This window comes from Oryx dammah, unplaced genomic scaffold (genome assembly GCF_014754425.2).
Source record: "Oryx dammah isolate SB20612 unplaced genomic scaffold, SCBI_Odam_1.1 HiC_scaffold_2, whole genome shotgun sequence".
Classification (NCBI taxonomy): domain Eukaryota; kingdom Metazoa; phylum Chordata; class Mammalia; order Artiodactyla; family Bovidae; genus Oryx; species Oryx dammah.
In genome coordinates, this window is record NW_024070186.1 from 185,239,970 (window position 1) to 185,252,474 (window position 12,505).

At 43.0% G+C, this 12,505-nt stretch overlaps 1 protein-coding gene across 1 annotated transcript in view; it reads left to right on the plus strand.

Annotated features, from left to right (window-relative positions):
• Positions 1–12,505, plus strand: part of LOC120878061 (S-adenosyl-L-methionine-dependent tRNA 4-demethylwyosine synthase TYW1) — a 142,020-nt gene that overhangs the window by 10,192 nt on the left and 119,323 nt on the right. Inside the window, exons 7-8 of the mRNA XM_040260637.1 lie at positions 254–376; positions 11,219–11,336. Coding sequence (XP_040116571.1) covers positions 254–376; positions 11,219–11,336 — 241 coding nt within the window. The remainder of the gene's footprint in view (positions 1–253; positions 377–11,218; positions 11,337–12,505) is intronic.

Sequence of the window (12,505 nt, forward strand, 5' to 3'; positions counted from 1 at the left end):
AGGGTTAGGAAACATTTTTGGTAAAGGGCCAGCTGGTAAATATTTCCAGCTTTGTGGGCCATACTGTTTCTGTTGCAGCATCGGTTCTGCCATATTCTTAAAGTAACCATAGATGTGTGAGTGATGGGCTTCTTTAGATTTGACTCGGAACTGGCTGGCCTCTAGCCTAAAATATCTCAAATCCATCCAGTGAACTCACAATTTGGGAAGGTTTATTAGACACTTGGCTACTTTTTTGCAATTGATGTTCCAGGAGGAAGAGCCCTTTGGGAGCACCAGTGAGGAAGAGTCTGATACTGAGGACCATCAGAGTCAAAATTCTGTCATTGATGTGGAAGACCTCGGCAAGATTATGGATCATGTGAAGAAAGAAAAGGTACTGTAATTTTGGGAAACGGTGAGCTGGGATCCTACAGTTGGTTGACAGCTAGCATCGTCTCTTGGTGCATAAGTCCATGTGAGCTCATAATTGGACAGTTTTATTTCTCGTCCTCCTATTTTGCAAGTTTTATACTTTGCTTTTTGCTGTTGTAACATGGGCTTTGTGAAAACCTTTTTTTTTAAAAAATTGGAGTATTGTTGCTTCACCCTGCCGTGTCAGTCTCTGCTGTACAGCAAAGTGAATTGGCTACACGTATACATATATCTCCTCTCTTTTGGAGTTCCTTCCCACTTAGGTCACCGCAGAGCGCTGAGTAGAGTTCGTTGTGCTACACAGTAGGTTCTCTTGGTCATCTATTTTATACATGTGCTGTTGTGCTAAGTCACTTCAGTCGTGTCTGACTCTGTGCGACCCCATGGACTGTAGCCTGCCAGGCTCCTCTGTCCATGGGATTCTCCAGGCAGGAATACTGGAGTAGGGTGCTATGCCCTCCTCCAGGGGATCTTCTGAACCCGGGGATGGAACCCGGCTCTCCTGCTCGGCAGGCGGATTCTTTACCATCTGAGCCACTAGGGAAGCCCCTCATTATGTAGGTTTGGCTGATTGATTGATTGCCCCTGTGGTTAAACCCAGCCTTCATCACAATGCCCCCAAAGTTTGGCATGAGTCACCCTATTAGCATAAACGGTTCAGTGCCTCCCATGAATAACAAAGATACTGCCCTCACACAGGAAGTTCCAAGGGTTTAGAGGTTACTTTCCAGGAATGGGAATCAGGCCAGACTTCTCTTTGGGCAAGGTGAAATTCTATTTTTAAGACTTTTTTCCCCAAAGATTTGTTTATTTTTGGCTGTGCTGGGTCTTTGTTGCTGCTCATGGGCTTTCTCTAGTTGTGGGGCATGGGGGCTACTCTTCGTTGTGGTGCATGTGCTTCTCATTGTGGGGGCTTCTCTTTTTGCAGCGCACAGGCTCTAGGCTGTGTGGGTTCAGTAGTCGTGGCTCAAGAGCTGTTGATGCTGGCTCAGTAGTTGTGGTGCACGGGGTCTTCTACAAGCAGGGATTGTGCCCTGCATTGGCAGGCAGATTCTTAACCACTAGACCACTGGGGAAGCCCCTTTTTTTCTTTCTGATGTGGACCATTTTAAAAATCTTTATTGAATTTGTTACTATATTGCTTCTTTTTTATGCTTTGGGTTTTCGGCTGCAAGGCATGTGGGCTCTTTGCTCCCCAGCCAGGGATCAGACTACATTCCCTGCATTGGAAGGTGAAGTCTTAACCACTGGGCAGCCAAGGAGGTCCCAAGGCAACAGGATCCTTTACCCATGCTAATATTTACTAAACAAGATCCTTTTCCCATGCTTTTATTGGGTATTTGGCTTCTTTGGTAAAGTTCATAACCCCAAAATACTGTGTGTCAGACTCTAAACTACAATGAAACTATTTTCCAAACTTAAAATTGCGATTGTTCCTGTTGCAGCATTTTGTTACTTTTTTCCTGATACCTCTGGGTGTTGGTGTTGCTGCTGTCATTTTTAGTACCTTTTGTATTTTAGAAACCCTGCATGCGTGCATGCTAAGTTGCTTCAGTCGTGTCCAACTCTGTGTGACCCTATGGACTGTATAGCCCTCCAGGCTCCTCTGTCCGTGGGATTCTCCAAGCAAGAATACTGGAGTGAGTTGCCATGCCCTCCTCCAGAGGATCTTCCTGACCCAGGTATAGAACCTGCGTCTCCTGCATTGCAGGTGGATTCTTTACCGCTGAGCTGCCGGGAAAGCCTTTAGAAGCCCTAGCAGAGAAGTTAGTAAGAATGACAAGTGTGTGAGATGTAGGTTCAGGGTCTGGGCCAACTGGTTTGTAACTTGGTGCCTTAAGGGCAATGCATAATCTTCTCTGGCCTTAATCCCCTTGTCTACGAAACGTGGATCTTAACCTCTTTTCTCCTCACAGCACTTAGTGAGGTGGGAACCTGTGTGTCTGGAAGCTTGACAGATTGAAATGAGAAGTAAATATGCTTAGACATTTTAAATTTGCTTAGGCATTCTGTTGGAGTTGGTCATTTAGTCTGTTTTAGCTTTTCTGCCATTGTAATTAGCACTGGTCTGAGACCCTTAGCATATTAAAAAGCAGAGACATTACTTTGGCAACAAAGGTCTGTCTAGTCAAGGCTATGGTTTTTCCAGTGGTTATGTATGGATATGAGAGTTGGACTGTGAAGAAAGCTGAGTGCTGAAGAATTGATGCTTTTGACTTGTGGTGCTGGAGAAGACTCTTGAGAGTCCCTTGGACTGCAGGGAGATCCAACTAGTCCATCCTAAAGGAGACCAGTCCTGGTGTTCTTTGGAAGGACTGATGCTGAGGCTGAAACTCCAATACTTTGGCCACCTCATGTGAAGAGTTGACTCATTGGAAAAGACTCTGATGCTGGGAGGGATTGGGGGCAGGAGGAGAAGGGGACGACAGAGGATGAGATGGCTGGGTGACATCACCGACTCGATGCACATGAGTTTGGGTGAACTCTGGAAGTTGGTGATGGACAGGGAGGCCTGGTGTGCTGCAGTTCATGGGGTCACAAAGAGTCGGACACAACTGAGTGACTGAACTGAACTGAGACCTTTTTTACTTAGAACAAAGTATTGATATTTTCTTGGTTTACAAATTCCCTGAGTTGAGTTACTGGGTCAAAGCAAATGTATAATTTTATGACTCTTAATAAAAATCTGAGTAATTTTCACAGTGAAATTGTCTTAAAATAGGATAAATTTCAGTGTGTGAGATGCCTGATTTAGGTAGATTTCTGGATTTACCAAGTTAAGAGCAGATATTTATAGCTTTAGGGCTTCCCAGGTGGCGCTAGTGGTAAAGAATCTGCCTGCCAATGCAAGAGATGCAAGAGATGCAGATTCGATCCCTGGGTCAGGAAGATCCCCTAGAGTAGAGAGTGGCAGCCCCTCACTCCAGTATTCTTGCCTAGAAAATCCCATGGACAGAGGAGCCTGAGGTCGCAAAGAGTTATATACGATTGAGCAACTGAGCATATTTATAGCTTTATTTGTAGTAGGTGAAGATTTGTGGGATAATTTTTTTCAAACTTCATTAAGATATGATTGACAAAATTTTATATACTTAGGTTGTATAATGTGATTCTTTTTGGGTGTATAATGTGATGATATGTATACATTGTGAAATGCTTTCCATGGTCAAGTTAACACATTGACCATTTCATATAGTTAACACTGTACGTGTGTGTGTTTGTGTGTGTGTGTGGTGTGTGTGTGGAGAACACATAGATCTACTTTTAGCAGATTTCACATGTACTGTAAGGATTTGGAATAGTTTGTGGGTGTATTTTTTCTTTGCCTTTTCATCTTATGTCCATTAGAGGGCACTGGAGAAAAAGCACTAAGGAAAAATTTGGACATCCATGTAAATTGTTTTTTGAAATGAAATGATTCTGGACTTTATGAACTTCAAGCAGCTGGCTTAAGATATTTCAGGTTTCTCCTAGAAATCTCATAAAGTCATTAGATTTAGGGGGGAAATACATATATATATATATTTCCAACTTAAGTACAGCATGAAAATCAGCCACCAGTTTTTAATTTTCATTATTATGTGGTCTCAGCAGAGTTTCCATTTGTGTCCCGTGTGTTCACTATGGGCACAGTGTACTAAATTCAGTGATGAGTTTCTTACCGCTTGGCTCTTCTTTTTGATATTTTTGGGGGATTTTCTTTGGGGATTCATCCATACATATTCCCAAGCTGCTTTCTGCCCAGTCATCATTCTGCTTCATACTAAATGGCCTTAGTTGTTACTGTAGAGGAAGCAGGATGCTGTAGTCCTGAAGAGCATCAGCTATAGAATTGGACCACAACACTCCTACCGGAAGACCTCTTTTTGAATAATTTTCACTAGTTTTCACGGAGTCACACAATCTCAGCTTGTCTGTCTGGGCATGTTATTTCACTCTCTGTGCTTTAGTGGGAGGTAATAACCTTAACTGCTGTATAAAGTTGTTATAAAGATTCACTAAGTTAATCCATCGAAAGCCTTTATTTTACTGTCTGCCATATAGTATGTCCTTGATAACTAATCGCTATCATTGTGTAAGAAGATATCTTCCAGTGGGATATGTTTAGTCTGACTAGAATACCAGGATGGTTTTCTATCTCCCTCCCTCTGCAGCAGGATGGAAAGCCAAAGAGAATTTGAACGGTGGGAGTGATAACCAAGAACAAGAGAGCCAGAATTTGAAGCATTGCACGTGTGGAGGGAGTAGGTGTTCGGGGAACCTGGCAAGTTAGGGGAGTCTTAGAAGCGCTTGGTATGTTGAGAGTGGAGTTGGGTAGGAATTACAGGGGGCTGAAATAGACAGGGAGGCAGGGGCAGGGTCCTGGAGGCCCTTTCATGCTCTGCCATAGCTCTGTGGGCTCTGTGCTCAAGGCAGTGGAAAGCAGTGTGATTTGACTGAATAGGATGGGTGGTTTGGAGGTGAGGGGAGAGGCCTCCAGGGTAGGTTCAGCGGGATAGGAGAAATCATAGTACACATTGGATGATCTCATTCAGTCCTCACTCTGACCCTGATGTCTATACCCTTGTCACCTCCACTTTACCATTTTACAGAGTAAGACACAAACTTAGAGAAGTAAATCAATTTGTCTGTAATTAGATGGCTGCCTAGTTAGTGGTGGGGCCAAGCCCAGTCTCCATCTGTTTCACTCCCCTTTGCCGTCTCTCCGGAGGAGAAGCAGTGACAAACCTAGGCAATGTATTAAAAAGCAGAGACCTCACTTTGTTGACAAAGGTCTGTATAGTCAAAGCTATGGTTTTTCCAGTAGTCATGTATGGATGTGAGCTGGACCATATAGAAGGCTGAGCACCAAAGAATGGATGCTTTCGAAATGTGCTACTGGAGAAGACTCTGGGGAATCCCTTGGACTTCAAGGAGATCAAACTAGTCAATCCTGAAGGAAATCAACCCTGAACATTCATTGGAAGGGTTGTGGCTGAAGCTGAAGCTCCAGTACTTTGGCCCCCTTATGTGAAGAGCCAGCTTCTTAGAAAAGACCCTGATTCTGGGAAAGACTGAAGGCAAAAGGATAAGGGGGTGGTAGAGGATGAGATGGTTGGATGGCATCACTGACTCAATGGACTTGGATTTGAGCAAACTCCAGGAGATGGTGAAGGACAGAGGAGCCTGGCATGCTGCAGCTGGTGGGGTCGGGAAGAGACACGACGTAGCGAGTGAACAATAACAAAACAGAGAAGTAGTAGTTTCCGGGAGGCAGGCTGAGGGGTTTGACGAAAGAATGAGTCAGGAAGAGCCTGGCAATGCTTAGGTTGTTTCTTTTCTGTTTCTCTCATGTTGTGCTGGTAAATCTAAAGCAGATTGCTACTTGTTTTTTTCCTGCAGTAAATAAATGTTGCTCAAATGCTCCCCATGGTGTGTTCTGGTTAAGCAGACAGTGATATCAGAATCATTAGTTTGGAAATCAATGGTGGATGCTTGGTAATTACTCACCAGAGAAACATTTCAATTTACAAAAAGAGCTCAGTGTGTCCAGTTTCGATTATAAGGTCTCTTAGTCCTGCAGTGTAATTGTGTAAAGCCGGTTCTCCTTTCATAATTAGTTTCAAGGCTTTATGTGCTAAATTCACCCTCAAATGTAAGGTGACATCTTTTCAACCCCAAGACCCTGTCTTTAAAACAGCCTGATTCAGCTGTATGGGCTGAATACAGCCAGGAGGACTTAATGATGAGTTCTGGGGTTATTTTCCTAAGTCAGGTTATCCAAAGTAGAATTATGAGGCCAGAGGAAAGCCATTTTAAAGCTCTTGACACACCTGGTCAAAGTGCTTTTTGAAATGTTCCAAAAGTGTCCTTAAAATCTAGTGTACACAAAAGCTTTGAGTCCTGTTGGAAATCAGTCATTTAAAAACTCACCCATGACAGGTGAGTGGTGTATGGGTGATTCCTTTATTACAGGATTAGGAACACTTAAAGTGGGGTGGAATTGCAGAAGGTGGAGTTGTAGTTACACTCGAGGAAGGGTTTTTACTATGAAAGTTGCCCGGTTTAGAATCCAGATCTGCTCTTGTAGCACTGGAAATAACTCTCTGGTAGTTTTGAGGCATTTATTCATTTATTCAGCCAGCATTTCCTGAGTATCAATGTTGGCTGTGCCGGCCTGGCTGCAGGCTGATTGTAGGGGAAAATGACCTTTGGAGAATTGGGGATTCTATATCCATTGTTTTCTGCATGAATTGGTATTGAAGGGAGTCACTGGATGGTAAACAAGGATCAATAAAATAACCAAACAGGGACTTCTCTGATGGTCCATTGGTTAAGACTGTCTTCCATCAAAGCAGATGTGGATTCGATCCCTGGTTGCTGAACTAAAACCCCACAAGTTTGTGGAGCAACTAAGTCCCAATGCAGCCAAATGAGTAAGTAAATGAATATGAAAAAACCCAAACAGACAGACTTGAACAATTTAATCAATCCAAAAGACGGCCTGCTTGCTGCAGTACACCTGTTCAGCATTTAACCAACTAGATGGAACTTTTTTCTTAAAATCCTTAACAAATTCCTGTTTGTCCTGTTTTTATCCTAGGCAGTATTGGGGTGGTACTGTGGTTTCTGGGATGAAGATGTGAAGGTGATTTAGGTAATACTGTATAATACCTCTTTTTAAAAAAATAGAATTAGTACTACTTTTTTGGCTCCCTTTATTATGTCAGATTCATATATCACTGCCTGTTTGGAAAGAACTTTTCACTTATTTATAGTCATTTTCCCAAGTGCCTAGGAGGTGAACTTATAATCGGCTTTCCATTTTGCATATCAGGAAATAGAAGCTTGGAGAGGGCATGTGTTTTTTTTTTTTTTTTTTAACTTAAAAAAAAAAGTTATTTATTTTTGGTTGTGCTGGGTCTTTGTTGCTCTGCATGGGCCATCTCCAGTTACGGCGCATGGGCTTCTCATTGCAGTGGATTCTCTTGTTGCTCTAGGGCTCTCGAGCCTCAGGAGTTGCAGCATCAGGCTCAGGAGCTGTGGCACACAGGCTTCGTTGCCCTGCGCCATGTGGGGTCTTAGTTCCTGGACCAGGGATTGAACCCACATCCTCCACATTGGCAGGTGGATTCTTAACCACCTGACTACCAGGGTGGTCCCAGGGTGTGTGTTTTCTTTCAAGACAAGTGTGACGGGTTTGAATGTTGGGAAGGTGTGAAAGGTTGGAGACAAGGAGACTTAAGTGCTGTTGTAGTTGTTCCTTAGAGGAGACTGTGGCTGTGGGCAGAAGCTGTGACATGTTGGATGGAGAGGACTCATAGGTTGGGAATTAAAGAGTTTAGAATTTGGTCGCTTGTTCAGTGGGGTTGCAGGAGAGGGAGGCATCCAGATTGACCAGTTCTGGGATCTTCATTTATTTCTGCTCAGCCTATGAAAGGGCTATAAAAAATAAATAAAAATATACAGACCCTGTGTCAGTTGTTTTATTCTGGGCAAACAGGGAAAAATGTCTGCACCTAGGAGATTAGAATTAGAATTTGAAAGGGGCTCTGCACTTCCTTGGAGAGTGTTATGAGCCATTGTATATCTTTTCAGAAAGGAAATTACTGTTGCATAGGGAAGATAGAAGTAACCTGCTGTAGAGGGAAAGAATGATGAGTGTTTGTCCTGAACGTTCAAGACCTTTAATCGCAGCTGCTGATTTCTTTCCATACGAACTATGTGTTCGGATGATTGAATCTGGAGTAGCTGCACTCACGATTTATAATAGATAATTTCTCCAGTGATGGGATGTGGATGGTGTCCCATGGCCATTCTTTAAAGAGTGTTCATTATATAGGGGTGAGAAGTTTACATTTAAAATCAGAAGGGTGGACTTCCCTGGTGGTACAGTGGATAGGAATCTGCCTGCCATTGCAGGGGACATGAGTTCAATCCCTGGTCCAGGAAGATTCTGCATACGGTTGGAGTAACTAACCCCGCATGCACGACTACTGAAGCCCACGTGGTCCAAGGCCCATGCTCTGCAACAAGAGAAGCTACCCCAGTGAGATATCCAGGCAACCCCCGTGCATCACAGTGAAGAATAGTGCCCACTCACTGCAACTAGAGAAAACCTGTGTGGAGCAATAGAGACCCAGTACAACCGAAAAAAATAGTTCATAAAACCATAAGGGGTTGTCTGTGGAGCTCTGAGCACGGTGGTCAGAGACCAGTCTCATGCTGGGTCCAGTTCTGGATTTATGTGGCCTTGAGGGGAAGCAGATAAGCTGGTGATGTTTTACGGTGACAGGCTTTGGAGGCCAGCTATTGCCACCTACTGTCAATTCTGGCATGGAGTAGGGAATTACAGTAACTCACTCTGGAATGACTTCAGAGACATTTAAATACTCTCAAGGTCAAGGTTAGTTCACTTTGCTCCACCATGAGACTTCCTTCTCAAGCTCACATCTTTGCTTTTGGGTCTGAAGTAGACTTAAAAAAAAAAAAGCCAAAGAATTCTTTTATTTTTAAATATTTTAGCAAAATCATAGCTGCACATTTTTTTAAAGCAAATGCCCGGCATTAAAACTGATTACTTTCCTAACAGATAAGAACAAATGATTGATGTTTGTTTATAAATTTTTTTAGTTCCATTTGGGAAAATGTCTTGGAGAGCTCTATTAACAGCAGCAAAACTTTTCATTAACTTTGCTGTTTGATTATATTTAGTGAGTTGGAATGCTAACTTTTAGGATGTGTATAAACTCACTGTGGGACTTGGGTGTCTCATTTAGTATATTGGACTACTCTAGCGTGCTTTTTCACTGACTTCCATTTTGGAAATATCCCTGGAATAATAGAAGATAGAGAGGTTAACTCTGAATTTCACTGGTGTACTTTCTCTTTCTTTAAAAAAATAATTTTATTTATTTATTTTTGGCTGCGCTGGGTCTTCATTGCTGTGTGAGGGCTTTCTCTAGTCGTGGTGAGCGGGGCGGGGCTGTTCTCTGGTTGCAGTCCGTGGACATCATTGTTGTGGCTTCTCTTGTTGCAGAGCCCAGGCTCTAGGGCACATGGGCTCAGTAGTTGCAGCACGTGGCTCAGTAGTTGTGGGGCGTGGGCTTAGTTGCCCCGTGGCATGTGGGATCTTCCTGGAGTAGGGATCAAACCCGTGTCCCTGAATGGGCAAGCAGATTCTTAACCACTGGACCACCAGGGAGGTCCCGCTCTTTCTTTTTTAATGTTTAATCTTGTTTTACATTTTATGTATAGAGAACTTTGAGCATTCCCTAGAATAGATAGAAGGAGACAGCGAATCCCTATTCCCTTCCTGCCCAGCTTCAAACATGGACCGTCTTCCTCCTTTTGTATTAGTTTGACATAGACCTGAGACAGTATGTCATCTGCAAGCTGTTTTAACTTTTAGGTAGAAAGGGGGCATTGCTGGGAGTGTCCTCACTGATTCACTGGGGGCTGGACATGGAAAATGGACAGACCCTGAGGGTAGTTTAGGGCTTGGTGGCAGGGTTTCTGCCCAGGTGAGTTATGTCGGATTTCTGTAGCTCTTAGTGAGGTCTGATGAGTGTCTCCTCTAAAGTGTGACTCAAGTCTTTGTGTGTTGTCTCACAATTATTGGTTAGCACTTGAACCATCTTCCAAAGAGACACTGTATACACTTGTATACATGTGCACACGTGTAATGAGCTTTAAAAAGAGGGGAAGAAATCAAGGACTTCCCTGGTGATCCAGTGGTTAAGCATCTGCCTTGCAATGCAGGGAACGCAGGTTGGATCCCTCGTTGCGGAACAAATATCCCACATGCTACAGCACAGCTTAAGCCTGTATGCTGCAGCTGCTGGGCCCCAGGGCCACCATGAGGGAGTCCATGTGGCGCAAAGAAGAATTGCGTGGTGCAGTGAAGATCGGCGTGCCACAGCTGACCCAATAGCCAAATAAGTAAATATTAAAAATAAGAAAAAAAAGGAATCTCTCTTGTAGCTACTATTTTGCCTTTTTAAACAAAATAAGAAGAGAGGAAGAAATCAACATAAATAGTGAATGAGGGTCGTTGTAATGTGATGTCACTGACAGAGACTATAGGACAAGCACGATGCGAGGTCCGATGCAGTGATCAGAGTTGGGCTGTGAATTTTCTAGTGGTCGGAGGCAAAAGGAAACCCAGGTTTATATTATCCTTCAAATTTCTATCACCGAAGACAGATTTCCACCATGGGATCTTCTAAAAGGAGCCTTTGGAGGTGGAGGTGGTGGAGTAACTTGACTTGTGAGCAGATGGCCATCTGGGCAGCTCAAAGCAATTTTTGGATTTGTTTTGGGGGTTTGCAGGTGTTACAACCAGCAGTAGCCATAATTTAGTGAAGTCCTATGACGTATCAGGCATCACGCCAGGTCATTTCATTTCATTTAATCTTCGACACAATCCTGCTCCATGGATATTACTTTTCTTCCTTTCCAGGTGAGAAAATTGAAATTCAGAGAAATAACTTGTGAAAGTTGGGCAGCTGTCTGTACTCAGGTTGTGAACGCTGTTTGACATCTAGATAAGTGGATTATCGATTTATGTTTTGTGAATGTGTGTGTTTGACTATGTAGTCACCTTTTATAGGGGAAAAAATAGATGTTGGTGTTGCTTTACCTCACTGTGTGACTGGAAATGTGATCACTTGGGAGAAAACAGGTTTGTGAGGAGCACTTTTATCCTTGCCACGTGTGGATGACTGTCGTGCTCTTATTTCCTTCGCACATGACCAGTGCTGGGCTTCATTCATTTCTTTTATTTATTTATTTATTTAATTTCATTCATTTCTTTTTAATACAGAGAGAAAAGGAGCCACAGGAAGGGGAAATGAGTGTGATCAGGAGCACAGTGAAGAGTGAAGCCAGTGAAAGAAGAGCTATGATTACCCCTGCTCTCCGAGAAGCTCTTACTAAACAAGGTGAAAGTCCTCAGGAACTGTTACAATACTACACTCTTAAGTGTTCTGAGTGCATGCATACTAAGTCTCTTCAGTTGTGTCCGACTCTTTGTGACCCCATGGACTGTGGCCCGCCAGGTTCCTCTGTCCGTGGGATTCTCCAGGCAAGAATACTGGAGTGGGTTACCATTTCCTCCTCCAGGGGATCTTCCCACCCCAGGGATCAAACCCACAGCTTCTGCACTGCAGGCGGATTCTTTACAGCTGAGCCACCGGGGAAGCCCTTAAGTGTTCTGACTTATCACTTAAAAAAGGAAGCAAAATAGGGATTGCCAAGAGGAAAAAAGATAAGTCCGGCTACGGTTGGCTCAGCTGTGTGTGGCCATGGCAACTGTAGCTGTTTAAGGAGGCACGGTCTTGTTTCTGTGGATCACTTTTGTGTAGGCTGCTTGGACCAGCAAGCTTCCTCTTTGGTTGGTTTATTGGGTTGGTACTTGACCATCAGTGAGGCTCAGGTATGCAGATGGAAGATGCAGTCACTGGCTTCTTTACATACCATTGTCTATTAAAAAAAATTATTAAATGCAAAAAAGACCATATGTTAGGCTGGGTTAATTAGAAATGTTTTATGTAGAAGTATATCTGGATTTCTGTGGTCTTACCTTATTAAGAAGGCTGCAGTTGAATGAATGAATAATCCTGGTTTGCTTGTAGAAGGAAGAATAGTAAGTTGGGGGTGAGTAGACTGACTTCCTTGCCTCCCTCCCTCTTTCTATAATTATTGAGATCCTTTTATGTGACAGATCTGGTTTTACAGAGGAACTTAAGATACTTGAAGTTATCTCCTTCAAGGAACTCTGGACCTATTAGAGGAGACAGACAAGAATATACAGATTTTATGCATAGAAATATATATACTTTTTCTTTTTTTAATTTTTAAGTTTTTTTTTTTTTAATGTGGACCATTTTTAAAGTCTTCATTGAATGTTACAATATTGTTTCTGTTTTATGTTTTGGTTTTGTTGGCCACAACGCATGTGGGATCTTAGCTTCCTGACCAGGGATCCAACCCACACCCCCTGCGTGAGAAAGTGAAGTCTTAAACCCCTGGACCACCAGGGAAGTTCCTGTGTCTTTTAATTAGAGTAAATGAAAGTGATTTTTATAATAGGTTTAAATCTGGCATCTTG